Source organism: Syngnathus acus, chromosome 4 (genome assembly GCF_901709675.1).
Source record: "Syngnathus acus chromosome 4, fSynAcu1.2, whole genome shotgun sequence".
NCBI classification, from domain to species: Eukaryota; Metazoa; Chordata; class Actinopteri; order Syngnathiformes; family Syngnathidae; genus Syngnathus; species Syngnathus acus.
Genome location: NC_051090.1, coordinates 10,250,851 through 10,271,275, shown reverse-complemented (window position 1 = coordinate 10,271,275; position 20,425 = coordinate 10,250,851). Strand labels below are relative to the sequence as shown.

Below are 20,425 nucleotides of genomic sequence, written 5' to 3'. Positions count from 1 at the left end.
CATAAGAAATAATGGAAAACTGATTATTCCGTTATGACGTAACAACAATGGACCCTTTTGCGTAATAATTAGTGATATTTGTGATGTCTAATACACATACACTCATTAGTAAAATGGTTGTGGACCGCTGTTGTACGACACCACTTTACTGGGCAGAGGGATATGTGAACGCACACACGGTCACTAGAGAGAAGAGTGGTGCGTTGATCACATGTCTGTCCGGAAGCTTCCGAACGTTGCTTCAGGGACGCGGAAACACTAACCCTAACCTGGCTCGGTAAACTGTTCGGAGGCCGGTGTTTTGTTCAGTTTGGGGAGGTTCAAAAGCTTCGAATTTTTGGTTTGAACTCCGATTTGTTCGAATCTGTCGACGTTAGATGTCAGCGTCTCTACCGTATATATAATGTACATAAAGTACAGTAAACAGAACGGCAGTTTTATAATTTCAAAGGTGACAGTAGAGCGAGAAGTGTGTGTCCCAACACTTGTTTACGTAGAGAAACTTTTGCTTGATCAGCTTGCCGTCCCAGAGTCAAAAAGCATTTTTCAAACTTGTTCCCTGCTTTTCCTGACGGCGGTAAAATGTTGCCGCCAAGGTCAAAGCAAACATGCCATTGACACGTCCACACACCCACACACGCACATGGCATCCCCCCGCGCACGCAAACACACACTCACTAGGAGGGGCACGCCCCAGTAGCCTCGTTTACACGCCGACATGGTGTTGTGGGATGCCAGGACAAATATAGACGTGAGCCAAGCGTTCTTCAAAGTGACGGCTTTTCAACACGCCGTTTAATTTTGGATGCGCTGAGACGCGAGACCATTAACAAGCATCATCTTCACAAACCAACCACGCCGCCGCCCACATTCGCTTTACCACATCCGGAAATTACGCTACAAGATTTACAAATAGGCTATAACAGGTGTACGCCAAAATAAAAGTTGAATTCCTTGGTTACACGGTTGATTTTGTTCAAATAATCGCTCGCAACATCTTAAATATTTCTTTGTTTAGGGAGGCGCAAAAAAATCTTGAAATAACAACAGACTGTCCAGGTGTCTGTTGAAAAACAAGTTAAAATAATACACATATTTGATAATAGCAACTGATTTACCACGGAAGTGGAAAGAATATAAGAATTACGCAATGTATTTCTTTGCTTCGAGTTTCTGGTTTACTAAACACGTCAGACCCCGGACGTACCATTTTGATTTTGGCAAGAGGGTGGTGGGGTTTATGGGATGAACCATATGAGATTAATATTAATCTCATCGCCTCTGATGTGGAGAAAACTGATTCGCCGGACTCTTTGTCTCAATTAGAGTAAACCATATTAGTTGAGTGAGTAAACTTTAGCGTAATTGTGATTTTATTTGAGTAATTAAAATAGCGTGTTTTTCAGCTTTGCGCTTGCCGTAGTTGTTAAGCGCGCAGTTTGAGAGAGGAGGAATCGAGCGCTCAGTACTGTCGTCGGTTTTTGAATAGTAGTCGCCGATGTACATATAGTTTAATATTCTTTTTTAAGTCAAGTCACACTTTGATTTCGAGAGCCAAACATCTCATTGGAAGCTCGCCGATGCGCTGGCAAGGATGTTAGCAGGCTAATTTTGGGCCGAAACGCGACGACAACAGAGTGAACATGGTCAGAAATAAAATGGAGCTTGTTTCATTGCCATTAAAAGTCTCCTGTAAGTTGACATATTTTGTTTTGCATCTTTTGTCTTGTCACCACCCAGAGGAGGAGTTGGGCTCCCAGTCAGGTCGCCAAACGAAAGCAAGCCGACGGTGAGGATGACCAAGAGTGGACGTGTGCGACGGTCAGTTAATTTGTTGAATTACCAGCTAAGAGTGAATATACTTAAGTTTTTCTAAAATGCCAACATTACTAATCAAACATCCACCTTAATGAAATCCTGCAAGTATTTATAATTACACATAGTTGCCACAAGTTGGCAGCACAATACTACGTTTCTGTAAATGAAGCTCCTCAATCGACTTCAACACAGTTCCTTGGCACGACGATGCCGCTGTAGTTTGTTTGCTTTCATATTTATTCGTGTTGCTTTTAATGTTGGGTGATTGTGCTGAGTGATTGACAGGTGTACTGTGCTGCTGTCCACAGAAGAAAAAAAGAGCTATAGGGAGCCAAGCGACGCAACCAAGTCCCGTGTCTCTGTTCAGGAGGCCCCTGACACAGCTCAGCGTTGGCCCCGCATGCCCGGACAGCAACAAACACGTAAGCACCAGTGAAGGCGTGGCATTTGCTTGAGTCTAACTGCCTCATCACCTGATGGAAATCATGTATCTGCAGGAGGAGTTTATTCGTCGGATCCTCTCCAGGCCATTTAAAGTTCCCATCCCAAATTACACAGGTGAGATTTTGACCAACACAAGTTTTTAAGGGGGCAAGGGTAATGTCCAGTTGGGTATGAAGGGTTACAATTGTGTACTTGTGGATCTGACTCTGTATTATTAGCTTTAGCTGTTAGCATGATGCTACTAGTGGTCCTCAGACAGAGCTTTAATCAAGAACATAACCTGAAGCTTTTGCCTTGTTTCCCCCCCGTAACAGGCCCGCTGGGCATCCGGACGCTGGGCCTGAAGCGAGCCGGAGTGAGGCGGGCGCTTCACGACCCTTTTGCGGACGATGCCCTGGTTCTGTTTGAGCCCGAGACGCTGAGCGCCCACGAGCTGCTCAAAATAGACAAGTAGGAGCACTCTGACAGTTACACGGCCAACATGTATCCACATCCTATCTGGTTCACTTTGTCACTCTTTTTTCTTTTGTCTTGTTGTCTTGTGCAGGGACAAAAGTCCTGTCCATGTGGTTGTGGACCCTGTCTTAGGGAAGGTGCTCAGACCTCACCAAAGAGAGGTAAGCTCCACGTAATACATAAACGGCACTTGGATGTCACTCTGTCTGTTTCGTGAAAAAGAATGTTTCAGTGTTTAATCGGTAAAACTGACCAATGATTATTCTTAAAAGGGCCAATATGAAATAGGCCCAGGGCCCTAATGTCAGTAACCGAATTCTAGGGCGTCAAGTTCCTGTGGGACTGCGTTACGGGGCGCCGCATCCCCGGCTCGTTCGGCTGCATCATGGCCGACGAGATGGGCCTGGGCAAGACCCTGCAGTGCATCGCGCTGGTGTGGACGCTGCTGCGCCAGAGCGCCGACGCCAAGCCTGAGATCGACAAGGCCATTGTGGTGTCGCCCTCCAGTCTGGTGCGCAACTGGTACAACGAGGTGTCCAAGTGGCTGGGAGCGCGCGTTGCGCCCCTGGCCATCGACGGAGGCTCCAAGGACAACATTGACCGACAGCTCGGTGAGCAATCGGGCGCTGCGGCGTGGCTCGACCGCGTACGTCGTGCGACGTTACTGCACGTCCGTCGTCTTTCCTAGTGAACTTCATCTCGCAGCGTGGGCTTCGTGCACCAACGCCGATTCTCATCATCTCCTATGAGACCTTCCGGCTGCACGCTGAGGTTCTGCACAAAGGCCAAGTGGGACTTATCATCTGCGATGAGGTATTTGCAGGCCGCTTGACTCGCAACGCTGACCTTTGCAGCGCGGTCAGCGGCGCAGCACACACAGTCTCACTCGCACGCAGGGCCACCGGCTCAAGAACTCCGACAACCAGACGTACCAAGCCCTGAACGCCATGCGTGCCCAGAGGAGGGTGCTGATATCGGGCACACCCATCCAGAATGACCTGCTGGAGTACTTTAGCCTGGTGCACTTTGTCAACGCCGGCATCTTAGGTTAGCGCTCGCGTGCATGGCTGGGCCAGACAGAGTTTTGAGCAGCTGTTGCAATGCTATTCAAAATGTTTTCCGTCACATCAGGTACCGCTCAGGAGTTCAAGAAGCGATTCGAGCTGCCCATCTTGAAGGGTCGTGACGCCGACGCCAGCGATAAAGAACGACAGGAGGGAGAGGACAAACTCAAGGAGCTCATTGCCATCGTCAACAGGTCTTTCCCCCCCCCCCCTCTCTCCGCTTTGGGGTGAAAGGGGCCTTGAGTGCTGTGGTTTTTTCAGGTGTTTAATCAGGAGAACCTCCGACATCCTGTCCAAATATTTGCCTGTGAAGATCGAGCAGGTGGTCTGCTGCAAGTAGGTGTAATTTGCCCCACTAATTTTACAATTTGGGACTTTTCTGGCTCAAACTTCTGAGACCTTTCTTGACTTGAACTGCTAATGGCGCAAATGTGTTGTCTCGCAACAGGCTAACGCCGCTGCAGACGGCGCTCTACAAACACTTTCTGACGCAGGCCAAGCCCATGGAGGCACTGCAGACGGGCAAGATTAACGTCTCCTCCCTGTCGTCCATCACCTCGCTCAAGAAACTGTGCAATCGTAAGATTTCCTTGACACTCGTAGCACCGTTTTTTATTTTATATTTTGCTTTGGTCTCAGAATTCATTCGAGTCTTATCTCAAAGCAGCACTGTATTTGGCTATGAGACCTTCAAATGTGGCTCTTCCCTCGCATGTCCACTCTTGTCAGACCCAGCTCTCATCCATGACAAGTGCTTGCAGGGAGAGGAAGGTTTCCAAGGCACTCTGGATCTTTTCCCAGGCGGCTACTCCGTTAAAAGTGTGGAGCCGCAGCTGTCAGGTAAGACGATGCCGGCGCGAACGTCGGCACAAGTGATGCCATGTACTTGCTGTCATTCCAGGCAAAATGTTGGTCCTGGACTTGATCCTGGCCGTGACAAGGACCACCACCAGCGACAAAGTAGTGCTGGTCTCCAACTACACGCAAACATTGGACATCTTTGAGAGGCTGTGCCACTCCAGAAGGTATCCCTATGTACGACTGGATGGCACCATGTCCATCAAGAAGAGGGCCAAGATTGTGGAGAGATTCAACAGTCCTGACGTAAGTTGAAAATCCTTGAAGATGCATCTCGCCATTTTCATGGTTTCAATTCAACCGCTTCTTGTTTCAGAACCCAGAGTTCATCTTCATGCTGAGCAGCAAGGCGGGCGGCTGCGGTCTGAACCTGATCGGCGCCAACCGTCTGGTGATGTTTGATCCCGACTGGAACCCGGCCAACGACGAGCAAGCCATGGCGCGGGTGTGGAGGGACGGCCAGAAGAAGACGTGCTACATCTACAGGCTGCTGTCGGTGAGTCGACGGGCGAGCGACGACCATCTTGAGTTCCGATGTTTTGTACGTGATCCTGCCCCATGCGTCCGCAGACGGGAACCATCGAGGAGAAAATCCTGCAACGGCAGGCGCACAAGAAGGCACTGAGCAGCTGCGTGGTGGATGAAGAACAGGACGTGGAGCGACACTTTTCGCTCGGGGAACTCCGCGAGCTCTTTGCGCTCAACGGAGAGACGGCTAGTGACACGCACGACAAGTAAGAATTTGCTTTTCTGCCTTATAGGCCGGCATGCGATCACGTTTTCGAGCTTTTGCAGTTAGACATCTTCCAAGACCAACACAGTTTAGATGTTTTCTGTTTCAAATCAAAAGAAATCATGTCACCTTACTCACTTCAGACTTGCTCACGCAGTTCTCCAAAGAAGCGAAGCGAGCTTGTTTGAATTTTCTTTGTCACTCTCACTTAACTGTAAAACTGAAATGAGGAAAAAAAAGTTAGATTGTTTGGTATGTTATTTTTTACCACCAAAATATTCAAAACAACCATCAATTAAACATCTGTAGCTTAATGCTAACATACTGTGAATACAGGGTAATTGTAAGCCTCCACCAAACAGCAGTTACCTGTCAAACAAATGGCAAACGGCATCAGACGCGTGACTTGAAGCCACTTCGCAGGTTCCGCTGTCGCCGCTGTGTCAATGGCATCCAAGTGCGGCCGCCTGCGCCAGAGTTGGACTGCACCAGCGACCTGTCCCAGTGGCACCACTGCTGGGACAAGAAGGGCCTAAGGGACCAAGTGCTGAAGGCTTGCTGGGACGCCGCCACCATCTCCTTCGTCTTCCACCAGCGCTCCCATGAGGACCAAAGGGGTGTTGTTTGACTTGGATTTATTTCTGCTTATACATTTTTTTGTCAGTGTTGCTTTTTTATCCCCAAATAAAAGCCCATTTTTGTATTATCACGTACATTAATCAGCAGTGCTTCACGAACTTGAACTTGTGCCGGTAGCGTTACAGTAATGCCTGTAGTTATCTTATTTAATCATACCGGTCAACTTTTTTTTTTTCTTTACATTTTTGAAATCGGCATCAAAAGGCATAAATATATCTCAATTCAAATGTGTAGACCGGTGTTGGTGAATTTTCAGAGCAAGGCCCTGACCTCCGGGAATTACGGGTGCTCTTGGCTAAGTGACAACATTAGCAACAACCATTTCATTCATCTGTTTCTTAATTGCAATTGACAACTGCTTTCCCACAACGTGATGTTCCCACCACGGCCACACGAGGACAGCGTATTAGACATACGGATTTAAATGATTTACATTTCCTGTCAGACGCAGGATTACATTGCTCCGTAGTTGGAGGATAAAGATCATATGCCTGTTACTGCAACTATCAGTTAACCGTTAGCACATACTGATATTTTCCATTATGTTAGCCTCAACTTGCAGTTGTGAGGCAGTTTACGTATTTGTCTTTAATAAACTTAATACTTAATAAATTTCAGTCGGGAGTGGCAATAAAATGTTTTAAGTCTGACGAAAAGTGTCGACCTGCCAAAACACGCACTGTATGTTGCGAGCCAAGACGAAGCCACTTTGAGTCGTTTATTAAAGCAAAAAGGAACACGTTCAGTCTTGACTGTGACAAGTGACAAACACTGATATTCCTCACTCTTCCTCCTCCTCATCACAAGAATAGAAAACCCCCTCGTCCAATATAAAAAGAACTTGGGTTTTCTTTAACACCTGGAACAGGAAACAATCTGCTTCAATGTCACTACGTGTGCATGCTGATTGACTGCGCGGCTCGGCCGCGCCCACAAGGACGCCTTTAAATAGACTCGTAAACTTCCATCAACGTGAGAAAATTTACCATGTCTTTAAAAGCTTAAGCTTGTTTGTTTCATGTTAACGTTCACATCACTCGCTATAGGTCAACTTTTTTTTAGTCTGTACACGCTTAATGTACATCACACACATTCGTCTGACACGCGTACAACACGTAAGAAGGCATCAAATAAATAAGAAATAAATTACAAGTTTCAAAAAAGAGCAGGTTAAAAAATTCGGTCGGCTTCCCAAACCTTTGAATCTTCATGGTAACATTTTTATATGATTAAGATTTGCTTTGAATACAATGGCACCTTGAGATAACGACGTGGGCAAATAAGCTCTATTGTACTTACCGAAAAACAAAATAGGAGTTTGATTGCAGCTTCTAGTTAGTGTGCAATGTGGCCACTGGAGGGTGGTATAATACTGTTATGCAGACACAATCAAAGAAGACTGTTACTACTACAAGTGTTACATAGTAAGTTGGAGTAATACTTTGTTGCAGAGGATAAACAATTTCTACTTATGTATTATATTTTCAGTAGCCCGTCTTAAGATATGTCCAATTGTCTGTTAGCATTAAGCTAAAGTCAAGTTACTGCAGTTTTCAATACATGTAATTATTGTCTGCATGTGTGAACTGTGTTGATGTCGAGGTCCTCAGATTTCAACTTTCTGCTTGCAAGAAAAAGCCCAAAATTGTTGGGTCTCTTGTATCTCAAGGCACCAATGTAATTTCAAATGAATTTTCTGGGATTGATCCCACCGTGAATTATTACGCTGTCGTCGGGCGCTGACAATCGCTTTTGACACAAATAGGGCAGAAGTGGTGTCGGATGTGAAACTTCACAACCTTCGTACCCGTAAAAGTGTCGGCACTTGTGGTGCTGCGCGAAAGGGGCTTGGACGTTGCAGCGTTGTCTTTTTTCTTCTTCTTTTTTTTAGAAGCACATTAGTGTCACGGTGTGAAATAAGTAAACCAAAAGACACATTCACAAATCAGTGGCGAGTCGCAACGGCATCAATGAGGGTATCCTGGTCTTGCAACTGTGAAGGCATATGGAAAGATCTTTCAGGATTTGCTCCATAGTCTTCATACCCAGCTCGAGGTCCATGTACTAGTCGGGTATGTGCTTTGTCCTCACTCGTAAGTTGACGCTAAAGTTTCTTCATTTCTCGTGCCTCAGTTGGCAGACTGATACTAAGATCGTAAGATGGCTCCATCCTTGATATCTAGTTTGGTGTCCATGTGGTAGTGCTCTCTTGGTCTAGCTGAATAAGAGCATTCGGAGCACTAGTAGAACGACTGTGACTTGTGTTGTTTTTTACAGTTATTTATTTTTAAAAGCTACAGCTGTACTACTAGTGCACTGAATTGTCTTCCTAGTGAGGACAAAGTATATAAAGGACATGGAGAAATTGCTGGAGGGGCTTTCCATAAAGGCACGCGGAGTACCGCAGGGGTGTGGGTCATGCCACCTTCTTTTTTCTTTTAGGGTGTGTGTGTGTGTGGGGGGGGGGTTATAGGATGGTGTCCATGAAGCTGGTGTCCAGCGTGTGGATGAGGAGCCTGATGAAGGACATTTCCTTGCGCGTGTTCTCGAAGATGACGCGCGGGTCGTCCGACTGGCAGCGCAAGCAGTTGGGCGCCATCACCATGGCCAGGTTGTTCACGTCCATCTTGGTCACCGACACATTGGACGGCTGCGCGAACACCTGTGTTGCCATGAATTACTCGATTCAATTCTTCATATACTTTCAGCATATATATTTCGCACTTTCTAATTCAATAACAACTTAATTATAGTAAATTTATAGAAATAACTGAAAATTGTATGGATTATTTTCTTTGACAAATACAATTTTAACTTTTTTAATTTCATTAAATACTGTCACAATTCAATTCTTTACAAAAACAATTTTTCATATCTGCTTAATTATTTGACTATTCCGATGGACTATTTCCTGTCCTTGCGCTGGTGCTGTGTTCGTACCTGCAGGAAGCGAATGAGGTAGCATAGCACCAGTTTGTTGATGTGCGGCAGTCCCAGCACTACTTGGACAGCGGCCTCTGCGTTGTCGTAGTTCTTGACGCACTCGTCGTAGAACTCGTGTGGGATGAGTGGCTCCTCTAGCTCGCGGTACCAAAACTTCAGAAGTGACGCTGTGGATGTGCATGCGTGGCATGCAATTAAATGAAAAGTAATATCGTTAAAAAAAAAAAAAAAAACATTTTCTTGTTATGAATCCTTTATGCTGGAGGGGGCGGATGTGAGTGCTGACCTGGAATGTGAGGGTCCTCCAGTCCCGTTGGGATCTTCCACTGGTCCACTTGCAGCTTGAGAGCGTTCACCTCATCAATGTCTCCTGGAACCCTGGACACACAAGGAAAACTTGACTTTTTGGATGGAGCTATATGACTATTTTATGATTATTTCTTATTTTGCAATAAAAAGGCTTGGCGGTATAATGTAGCTTGTCTGACTCGAATTGTTGGTGCACCTTCGAATTTATTGAGATAGAAACGGTGTTCCTGACCTGAAGATGCCCTCCGTCTGGTCCCCGTTGAGGCCCAAGACCTCCTCGGACAGGCGGGTCTGAACCCAGGGCAGCTGGTGGTCCGGGTAGCGCTCCCTCTGCAGGGCCATGACCTCCTCCAGGGAAGAGCCAAACATGGACGGGCTGAAGATGGCGTTGCGGGCATGCTGGATCTCTTCCAGACAGGGCTTCTGAAGACCCTGAGAACGAACATGGACACACGTGACTGGACTAGATTGGATTGAACTGGACGGGGTCTCGACGGTACCTTCTTGGCTCCGGTCAGTGCCGCCTTGGTTAGCTTCCTGTAGCTATGTTTAGCATAGCTGCTAATAGCCACTCCTGAAGAAAACAACACACAGGACTTATTTAATAACTTTGATGAATTAATTCTTATTTACACAGCTGTTTGTAATATTTTGACCATCATATAGAAAAATAAGGTTGTCAAAAAATCACGGCTAAATAATACTAGACTTAAGTGTGTACAAACCCTTGGTGTCGTTGAGAGGGTCCATGTGTCTGCAGATGTAGCCCTCAAGGTAGTTGTGGAAGCGCGGCGTGGGCGGGAAGAAGGCCAGGCAGATGGCCATTAGCTCCCAGCCACGCTCCAGACTGTCGTAGCGGAAGTTCTCCGTGGTCTGCCGGCACAGCTGGATGTAGAGCTCGTCGCGGAGTCCCTGGTTACTCCACCCGCGGACCACCACCTGGAGGGGAAAAAAAAAAAGTCCACTAAGACAATCCGTTGTATTTTCTGTGGTTGCCAACCACGCCTGAAGAGGGCACTTCTGTGTACTAAAAGTCCTTAGACCTCCAGGGCTACGTAGAGGGGGTCGGCTTTGGTGCGGCGATCCCCCATGTAGGTCTGGATGAGCTTGAAGATGTCCACCGCTTCCTTCTTGACGCTGCGGTCCGAAGTGACGATCATGGGCTTCTTGATGGGCTCGCTGCTCCACGCCAGCATGTTGGCGATGGACACCTTCCTCCTGAACAAACCCTGACAATTCATCGCATGACTGGATTACTATGACGTTAAGAGCGGTAAGCGAGCATTAAAGCTAGTGTCTGTGCACCTGCGTGTGTTTGTTGAAGTGCTTGGACGCCCAGTTCTCGATGTCGGTCTCGGAGGACGGTTTTCTCAGGGTGAATTCCGGGAAGACGCCGCAGCTAGCGCTCGGCATCATGTTCCTGGCATTGCGGCTGGCCTCAAACTGGGCGCAGGCTCCCAGGTCCTCCGACTGAGACGAGAAGAAGGGCAAAATGGTAAGTGACTGGCGGAAATTTTCCAGCGGGTATCTGGGAGGCCGCTAACCAATTACAAATACTATTTACTTTTGCCAAGTCCCGTGAGGGAAAGAGTACCTGTGAGGGATGGAGATAAGTCTCGGGTGAGGCCAGGCTGGTTTGCATGGAGAGACTTTTCTCCAGCAGGGCCTGAGGGAATCCGAGACGCTCGAAGGTGCTTCTCTTCCAGAGGTGTCCATCGCTTTGCGCCAGGGCTTCGTCCTCGCTAAAAGCCCTCACCACCGGCCCTGGCAGCGGGGGCGGCATGGCGCCGTCGCTCTCGTAGCCGTCCTTGGAGCTCTGGGCGCCGCCCTGGCCCGAGTCCCAGCTGCTGCGCTGCTTCATCACCTGCTGCGCCTCCCACGCCAGGCGGGCCTGCGCCAGCATGGCCTCCGACGCCGTGCCCCCAAAGTCCCCATCAGGGGCGCCGCAGCGAGCCAACTCCTGGGGGAGCGACGGCTTCCGGCTTTTGCGCTTGCGGTTTCCGCCGGGGGAGAAGGCTCCGGCGGAGGACGTGGACAAAGAGTGGGTTTGGCTGGGCGACCAGGATACGGAATCCTCGTAGAGCAGCCTCTGGCCCCCCTCGCCGCCCTCGCCGCTGTAGTCCAGCAGCAGGCGGGGGTCTCGGATCAGCGACTGACTGTGCTGCAGGGTGTAGGAGCCCCCGTAGGAGCCGCCGTAGCCTCCCGTGGTGCCGTAACGCAGCAGGCGGTCGGCCGTCTTGAAGCGAGGGCTAGAGGACGACTGTTCCACATACACCAGCTGCTTGACATATTCCTTCCCCATGGGACTGTACTCCAGACTTTGCGTCTTGTCTGGACATTTCTGCCGGGTCAGAACCAGCTGGCCGTAAGGGGACTGCTTGGGAGAGTGGTAGAGGGGCACCGAGGTCTTGCGGGCGGGCGACTTCCCGGCACCGTAGAAGGACGATTCGGACAGGTGGATGTCGGAGGGCGGCTCCTCATAGATGGGCGGCGGTTGGTACTCGGAGGGCGGCTCCTCGTAGAGCGGCGGCTCGTAGGCGTAGCGCGGCGACGACGGCTGCGACTCGGCCGAGGAGCGTCGTTGGGTGCCGCCCAGCTCGGCGCGCTTCAGAAAGGGAGAATGCCGGCGCTCGGGGTACGGGACCGGGGAGGCGTCGGGTTCCGAGGCCGCTGGGTTGCTGCCCCCGGAGGAACGCCGGCTTCGCGCCGCCGTGCCCCCGCCCGGCGTGGGCGGGTCACACGGCGAGTAACCGTTCCCCTGGTGGGACAGGAAGCTGGGCTCGCGGTCCGTCACCTTGATCAGCATGCGCTCCTTGGTACCTGTGTTCCATCTGAACGGGGACGTGCTGAGGCCGGGAGAGGGGACAGGATATGAGGAGGAGGAAAGGAGAAAGGAATCAATGAGAAAATACAAAAGGGATGAGACACATTCAGGGGAGAGCGGGAGACTTCAAGTCAATCAATAAAAAAAATTAAAAGCGGCGAGTGTTTAATTAGCCAAAGTTCATCGAGTTCATGTTGAAACTTTAATCAGGCAAGCGTTTCACTGGCACCCAGCGAGCCAGCCAGCGAGCCAGCTCTTCACTTGGCATCGGTCTCGTTTATCCAACACCGCCGACAACCACAGGAGGACCCTAGTGTGAAATTGATCGGTCACCTGGCACTTTGGCACCTCTGAAGCGAGCGGGCGCCGAATGCTCGCTGAATGGCGTGAGCGTGAGAATGTGACAACAAACAAGAGAAGCCTTCAAAGGCGCTTGGGATCTTTTGAAGGCCCAGCACAACATTTTCAGAGCCTCAGCAGGCCTTTTGGGAAGCAGACTATCCGCTTATAAACTCAAAATTTTCCAAGCGGCCGAGATGAGCCTGAGATGTTGCGTGACGGTCGGCCCCCGCCCTCACTCACCGCTCTGCTTCGTCCTTCCCGACCTGTTTGTCAGTCCCTTCCTGATCCAGGGAGGACGAGGTGCTCCCTTCCCGGCTGACCCCGCTGTTGCGTCCCGGACTGTTGTCGGCCGACGCCCCTTCGGCGCCCCCGGCGGCGGCGTGGCGGGGGCTGGCGGCGTCGGTGTGCTGCTTGAGCGTCTGCAGTTTAGCCAGCGGGATGATGTCGCAACCTTGCGGGCGGTGCCAGACGGTGCGCTGCGTGGAAGCATTGTAGTAGTAGAAGCGCGAGGTGTTGGGGTCAAACAGCTCCCACCACTGGTTATCGCCCGTGCGCTTGATGCGCACACCCGGCGGCGGGTCCCACACGCACTCGCCCGTCAGTAGGTTGGCGTACATGCGCTCGCGCGTGCGCGGCTCGATGATCTCCACCCACTCCAACCTGGCGGCACACAAACGGGTAGTCTCGGTCAGCTCAACTCCGTTAGCATGTGGCTATGCTATTCTCAGCCATTAAGATGAAATGTTTAAGAGAGGAAGACAAAGAAAACTTGTAAACACATGAAATTGGTAAATTAAAACAAAAAAGTGCGTCTTTGTAAACAGCCACTGTCACAGTCCCGCCGTGTCAAATGGAGCAGAAGGGGGCCGTTAAGTAGAACTCCGCTGGGGCGACGGGAGGATTAATTGGCCGTAATTGCTTCACGCCTTTGCAGTCCAAGTGACCCACTTTCAGCCCACGGCGTGGGATGAAATATTCACCAACGACAAACTGACGATTGACACGATCACCCCTTTCACGCAGTCTGCTCAAGCTGACGTTTTTCTACCCCCGTGCCATGTCTATTTTTCCCCAGGTTCCTATTCTGAGCAAAATGAACGGACATTGAAGAAAAATTTTCAGGTCATATTAGTAGAAGCATGGAGGTAAGATGGCGTGTGGAATGGCAGGACGGGGTTGTCAAGTGAAAGTTGGCGTCTGTCAGGCTAACGCATGTCGACAAGGACAATCGGAGCGACTACAAAGGTCGGCCGAGGGCTGCGAGGCGTCAGGCATCTTGCCGCCCGGCGCTAGTGACATCATACAACCGCCACACGCTAAAGTAGCTCATGTTCAAGAATTTATGCCTAAACGACTAAATGTTAAAAGGGCTTATACGACTCGAGAAAATCATATTTTGCTGGTGGGCAAAAACTCGTTTTCTCCGTTTTGGTCAGTACAAGTCAAGCTTGTGAAATCAGACAATAAGCTTTTTTCTGAGCTGTTTTTGTGAAGTGAGAGCTTCCGAGTGCATCCAAAGAGGCTTGAAGTGTGTTTACCAAGAGAGCCGCCATCTTCTCGTGGCCCCTGGCCAGCCGCTTTATGTCCCTGAATGTAACATTTGTCTTGCTTACTTTGCATTCCTGTGTGTGTGTGTGTGTGTGTGTGTGTGTGTGTGTGTGTGTGTGTGTGTGTGTGTGTGTGTGTGTGTGTGTGTGTGTGTGTGTGTGTGCGTGTGTGTGTGTCTTTCAGTTTTTCTTTCGTGGCTTTCAAGTGCTCGCCGCTCGGTTTTGCTCAGGTTAGCAAACTCACCAGATTGTAATCTCAGATTAAATACAGAAGATGTTGCAAATTAGACGGAAAACTTCATCCTCTACAGATTTCTTTCCCGACAAAAGTTCCGGTGTTATCGGTGACGAAGCAAAATGGCAGCATTTGTGTGTAACTAAATTAGAAAAATGTGACAAATGTTCATTACATATTTTTCAAACAATAATTGATATCTTGTAATCAACTTCAAAAAATCAAATAAAAATACTGTCATACCATATAACATTTCAATTCAGTTTCACAGAGTCCCAATTTCCACAACATAGTTTTAAGAATATGAAAACAATGGTTGAAGCAAAACGCTTTTAGACACTGTCTGATGTGATAGTGCATGGGAGGAAGGGAGGGATGGAGGAAGGAAGGAAGGAAGGAAGGAAGGAAGGAAGGAAGGAAGGAAGGAAGGAAGGAAGGAAGGAAGGAAGGAAGGAAGTTAGATAGGAAGGAGAATGTGAGTTATTCTGAGGAGAGGCGCTGGGCTCCTCCCCTGCCATCTGGCGGGTGGCGGCATTCCACTCATTCTGTCGCAGCCGCTCAAAGCTGAGCGCAGCATCTCCTCTCCGTGGATTCCTGCGTCATTCCCAGTGAGCGTCCTGAGCTCATCTGGAATCTTGCCAACACTAAAGCGGCCTCTGGGAAAGCCAGGAGCTGAAAACTTGGGAGGTGCCAGGCGGCCCCCTGCCGTGCCGTGCCGCAAAACATGGCCGCAAAGGCTTTTGTACCCCCTCATCTTTTACTGAAGAGTTGTAAAACACGTTTTCTTAAAGTCTCTGATTAACGCAGAACACGTGACTGCTCGACTGAACTGAGCTTTTTTGTTGGATTTTCTTGGTGACGGAAGATGGATGCCTGGGTGTGTAAAATGCCGGGGAATCCATCTTATTATTATTTTATAATATTCTAACTGTGTTCACTCCCACAATGGCGCAAAACGCCCCGAACTCCACCCAGGCGCAGTTAGACAAAAACAAGGCCCTTAAAGTGCAGTTTTCTTGTCTCGTATCAGAGTAATACACTTGTATCAGTCAAGCAGATGTCATGTGACATGCACGCACACGCAGCGAGACTAATAAACTATGTGCGGCTAATTAAACATTGATTGCCGCTCCGTCCATTTGCGAGCCGGCTCATGTTAAATGCAGGAGCTGCTCTTTCCCAACACTCGAACGGCACTGGCTAGCCGCCGTCACGCTACGCCTGCGTGTGAGTCAGCATCAGCTGATTTCACAGCATTTGATGAGTGCGTACACTTGCCCTCATTAACAGCGAGTGTGCCCGCACAGATGTCCTCCGCGACGGCAGCTAGCGGACACCTCGCGTGTGCACATGCTAGCTCGTCTGTTAGCTCACCAGCTTTCAACTCTCCCCCCTCAAATTGCCACCATGATGAGCACAGATTGTGACAGGCCGTTATTATAACAGTTTGTACGCTCGTAGCGAACATGCGGCAAGGCTTCACGCTGCATGCTGCAGGTGCTGCTATTTTGATTAGCAACGGAACAAAACTGGTTTAATTGTTTTGATGCCTTGCTAGGTGCTGCTGTTTTGATTAGCAATAAGAATATGAGCACGAACACGCGCAGACGCACGAACACGCGCGCGCATACGCACACACCTAAAAGTGGAAAGGATTCACGGTCCTTCAGAGCATTTCAGAACGATGAAAGAATGAATTTGTCATCCTTTCTTTGATTTCGCCCCATCAATTTTATGCCGAGGATGCTCCACATCCACTGATGATTTTCCGTGTCAGTGAGCGGGGTGCGTCCAATCACTGTTTGACTAACAGGGGTGAGGATTGCAGGGCCAATACCAATCAAGAGATACAGCAAGTGACACGCTCCAGCCCCCGCCCCCTCCGTCATTTTCTGGTTACTATCAATCAGTCCATCAGGTACCCCTCCCCCCAATCCTTGCCATCCTGACAGCCAGTGCTGCCGCAAACTGGATTCCCCAAGATGCAACCTTAATGCCATAGTTTTAGCATTCTTGCTAATCCTCGCATAATTTATCTAAGAATCGAATTGCCGAGTCCCAAAAAGCTTTGTTGGGCTGGACGGGCTCATGTCACCTATGCGCCGGTAGTCAAAGGTCGAGGCGAGCTCTGTGCCACACCAGCGAGTGGCAACGAGCCTCTCACCGAGGGAAGACAAGGAAAGATGGAGAAACTATGCTAATTTCTAAGTTAACCTTAAACAAAACACACGCACACACACGTGCCACACTGGATGCTGCGCATCAGTTGAGTGCGGGGGAGACGGTTTCCTAGCAACGGTGGCCTCATCCATGGCGTGACCCTCTGTCGCTGCACATGTGCCATGTCTGCAAAGGTAGCGTGACACCAACCCACTCGTTCCCCATCCCCCTCATCCCGCCCCGCTGCCTAAAATGATTGCGGCATCAGACGCAACGTTCAGGCAGCGCCTAACATCAACATGACGAGACTCTGACTTCAAATTGTGACCAATGCTCAAAAGCATAACTTGAAAAACCTAACCTTTTCCTTGTCACCTTAAAAAACGCTTGAAACCCTAATTTACAACCTTAACTCGAAACCTCAACCCTGACTTTTAACCTTTACTCAATCTTGAAAGCGTGATTTGAAATCTTAATCTTGGTTTATAAACAACGTTTGAAACCCAAGGGCGATCTTAAAACCTTAATCCTGGCTTTAGAGCTTAATTTGACACCCTAACTTGAGTTCAAAAGCCTGACTTGAAATCCAAACTAAAAACCACCAAGACTGGTTAATTTGAAAAAAAATCACCAAAGTGCTATCTTGTTTGTTACTTCCACTTTCTACAGTACACCCCACCATACTCCCAGATGGCCATCAAGGGCATCAAGAGACATATTGTGTTCGGCCAGAGTCTTTTACAGCTCTATTACACACGCATGCACACGTGCGCACACACACAAAGACACACACACACACACGGATTGTGGGGGTTGAGTGGCTTTGAATAGCAAGCGGAACACTTGAGTGGGCTTGTTTGACCACTCTGACCCTTCAGCCCACACCCTACGGACCAATCACAGCCATTATCACACACGCACACACAAAATGAGCAGCTCTGCTTCCTTGCTGCTTCAAGCGTCCGCACATAGACTGCAGCATAACCAAATCCTTCACGTGTGCTGAACGTCCTCTTTCCATCAGTTCTTCCATCACACCTGATATTTACATTACAGTGGTGGCGCATTCACGAGGACGTGTCAACTCCTCTGTGAGCTCATCAGTGCAGCACTAATTGCCGGAGTTCTATGTAAAGAATATGCCAGTGTTGAGGGTTGTTGCATCACAACATCCATGTTAATTGGTGTTAAGTTAGCAGTCCATTCTTAACACGGTTGTGGATTGTTTAAAATACACAAATTGTAGCCGTCTTTGTTTTAGTGTTTAGATTTTTCTTACTGTTTAGTTACTGCTGTGAGATGGTGGCAAAAAACATTTGCCTCATAAAAGTCCACTAGCTTAATGCTAACACCCAATGCAAAGGTTCACAGACAAATGAACAAAAGTGCCTGTATGTTTGGTACTGTTGTTGTTTGTCACAAAATTGGATTCAAGTGTCATTTTATTCCATGCTTGGCATCAATTAGCAATGCTTGCCAGGTTGACAAATTAAAATTTTAGCATCCAAAAGGCACTTTTGGGTGTGACGACGGCAGCTTGATGAAATATGCGCTACTTCCCCCACTGAGTTGTGTGCGTGTGTGCGTGCGCGTGTGTGTGCGTGCCCAAATCAAAGTGTTCCACTGCAGCCTCTTGTGTTGATCTACTACCGCTACCACTCATCACAATAACAACAACAACAATGGCTGCGGGGATTCATTTCCACAACCTCTCCCTCTCTCCGACTGGCCCACAGACACGCTGTTAATTAAAAGTGCCTCCTCGTTAACATTCCCTCACCTTGTCACATCAATACACGGACGCACATCGGAAATACATTCACTCACATTCACACAAATGTCAACACACACATCACAGCAACATGCATCACATCAAAACACTTGTGAAAACACCATACACAGGAAGCACAAGCAAACAAACACACACAAACACACACACACACACTGAGCAGCAGCATTTCAACAAATACAATAAGACGTAATCCTATTAGAGTTGGAAAGTGCCCCCGCCCCCAACGCACTCAGGTTGCTGACACTCACACACACACTCTACCCACTAAAATACGCACACCCGCTGCTAGTTAGCTACTAGCAAAGATTAGCACACAGCACTTCAACAAGCCAATATAGACCACAAATCATCAAGTTGAACAGGAGGATAGCCATTTTGGTTTAAAGCGGCCGTTTCGGGCAAATTTCATGAGTTGAACTTTGACAAACTTCATGCAACTGTTTATCATTTACATTACTGCGAGGCGCTTCAAGTAATATTTTGTGATAATAGCTCATTATGTCTGTCACCGTCACACACATACATGACATGCATACACAACAAAATTTGCATTTTGGTTCAAAGCAGCCAGGCTCAATGTGAGTGTGCACGTCTGTCGTGATTTAAATGAGGTTACACGATCCGCGCGACACACAAATGCAACAACATCAATTATTAAGCAGGGCTAACCATGCTAGGCTAGCTGTGTGCCAGCTGTGTAAGTTAGCCTCACGCTCTACTCTGTCATCTTCACTATCCACAGAACAAAGGAGTGCGCTCACTTTTTTGGCACTAGGTCAGACCGCATTCAAATTTGGCTTGTTTTAAATGTTCCACCGGATTCACGGCTGAACATCAAGTTCGGAACACACCTCAGAGCACTTTTCCCAACAGCTAATGTGAGCTCTCCGATATGCCATATAGTGGGAGAGACTGGGTTCATCATCCAGTTGTCAATTTGACCTCTTCTCAAAGAGAAGTATGTTTTTATTTGTTGCTTTGCTTAGTAGGGACTTTTGGGTGGGAAACATGGAAGACCCTGTACTGGTCACCAGCCGATTGCAAGACACCAGAAGACGAACAATCAACTGGTCGACAGCCAAGTTCATGGCAGACGTGAACAAACCACGAATGAACTGGTCGACTGTACATTAAGGCACATCTCGACCAGCAACTGATTGTCAGTGACAAAGCAAAGATTGCAGTCAAGCTTCACACAGCACGGCCTGTTACTAGATTTGAGCCCTGAACCTCCGAACTGAGAGGTAGGCAAGCAACAGCCGCCATGCTGCCTTCCTTACTGAATGGGAGTAGGCAACGTGTGCCTGAAAGGCGTCGTAATGGAAGGAGAAGGGCACCGCACTTCCTGCTGTCTCCCTTCATCCATCATCCGTATGAGGGTGAGGCCACTGAAACTTTACGTGATGTTTTCAACAGCTACATTTACAATAGTTAGATAATAGAATGCAATAGTTGACTGGGAAAAGTTGCATTTTGGAAGAAAATGCAAGACTTTGCCCAACCCCCTAAAATGTTATATCTGTCGAGGAAAGTGGCCAAGTTGATCATTTCGCCATAAATACACACTATTTACTGTCAGAAAGGCAACATTAGACTGACTCCGTCCATCCTCGGTGAGGATAAGGATGCTGAAGCCGCCTCCTCCTCCTTCTTCTCATCCCGCACTGATGCTCCGTTAGCATCCTCCGTTAGCATTAGCGACATTCCGCTGAGGTGAGGACGATTCGCTCCGACAGGTGCATACAAGCAGCGGCCGGCAGCCGCCTGCCAGCAGCCTCCTCCCGGGCGCCAGCTACTCTGCCAATCGAAGCTAAACGAGGGTGGGCGAGCACCCGACGCCGAGCCTGGCGCACCTGCCATCAGTTCCTCGGCGAGAACGTTGATAAATGGTGGCCCGGACGCGGCGACCGGCCGCCCGTCCGTCCGTCTGTCCTCCAGAGGCAATATCACTCTTCATCCCATCGACGAAACAACGATAACACGCGTCGCTAAGACTCACCTCTCGGCCATTTTCTCCTGTGGTTTTTAAAATCCGTTTCGAGTAAATCTCACAGAGGTTCGCTCCATGTTGGCCAAAACCGCAACCGCCGCAGTCCAACCAGTCCAACTCGGGCCAGACCACAGTCAAACTAGCGGTGAGCACCAAGGACACATCCTGTTATGGCTTTCACAATAAAATACATTAAGCTTTCTGAAGTGTGTACCTTGTTGCAATCCTTAGGGTTTTCGCGTCTCAATAGTATATTTCAGAAACACTGAGT

At 48.7% G+C, this 20,425-nt stretch overlaps 2 protein-coding genes across 2 annotated transcripts; one reads left to right on the top strand and one right to left on the bottom strand.

Annotated features, from left to right (window-relative positions):
* The first annotated feature begins 227 nt into the window (after window positions 1-227).
* On the top strand, window positions 228-6,243 carry rad54l (RAD54 like). The gene is made up of 17 exons (XM_037249989.1): window positions 228-1,646; window positions 1,741-1,821; window positions 2,127-2,240; window positions 2,316-2,376; window positions 2,577-2,712; window positions 2,810-2,879; window positions 3,041-3,329; window positions 3,407-3,531; window positions 3,615-3,765; window positions 3,850-3,976; window positions 4,044-4,118; window positions 4,231-4,361; window positions 4,512-4,622; window positions 4,684-4,886; window positions 4,957-5,136; window positions 5,211-5,374; window positions 5,797-6,243. The coding sequence occupies exons 1-17, from the start codon at window positions 1,644-1,646 to the stop codon at window positions 5,999-6,001; spliced, it is 2,226 nt and encodes a 741-aa protein (XP_037105884.1). The 5' UTR covers window positions 228-1,643; the 3' UTR covers window positions 6,002-6,243.
* A 405-nt stretch (window positions 6,244-6,648) lies between these two features.
* On the bottom strand, window positions 6,649-20,285 carry arhgap39 (Rho GTPase activating protein 39). Its single transcript, XM_037249988.1, has 11 exons — window positions 20,164-20,285; window positions 12,671-13,090; window positions 10,859-12,110; window positions 10,570-10,734; window positions 10,308-10,493; window positions 9,990-10,203; window positions 9,765-9,838; window positions 9,497-9,696; window positions 9,242-9,333; window positions 8,953-9,122; window positions 6,649-8,674 (listed from the first exon to the last, which is right to left on the bottom strand). The coding sequence occupies exons 1-11, from the start codon at window positions 20,172-20,174 to the stop codon at window positions 8,480-8,482; spliced, it is 2,979 nt and encodes a 992-aa protein (XP_037105883.1). The 5' UTR covers window positions 20,175-20,285; the 3' UTR covers window positions 6,649-8,479.
* Window positions 20,286-20,425: the final 140 nt, after the last annotated feature.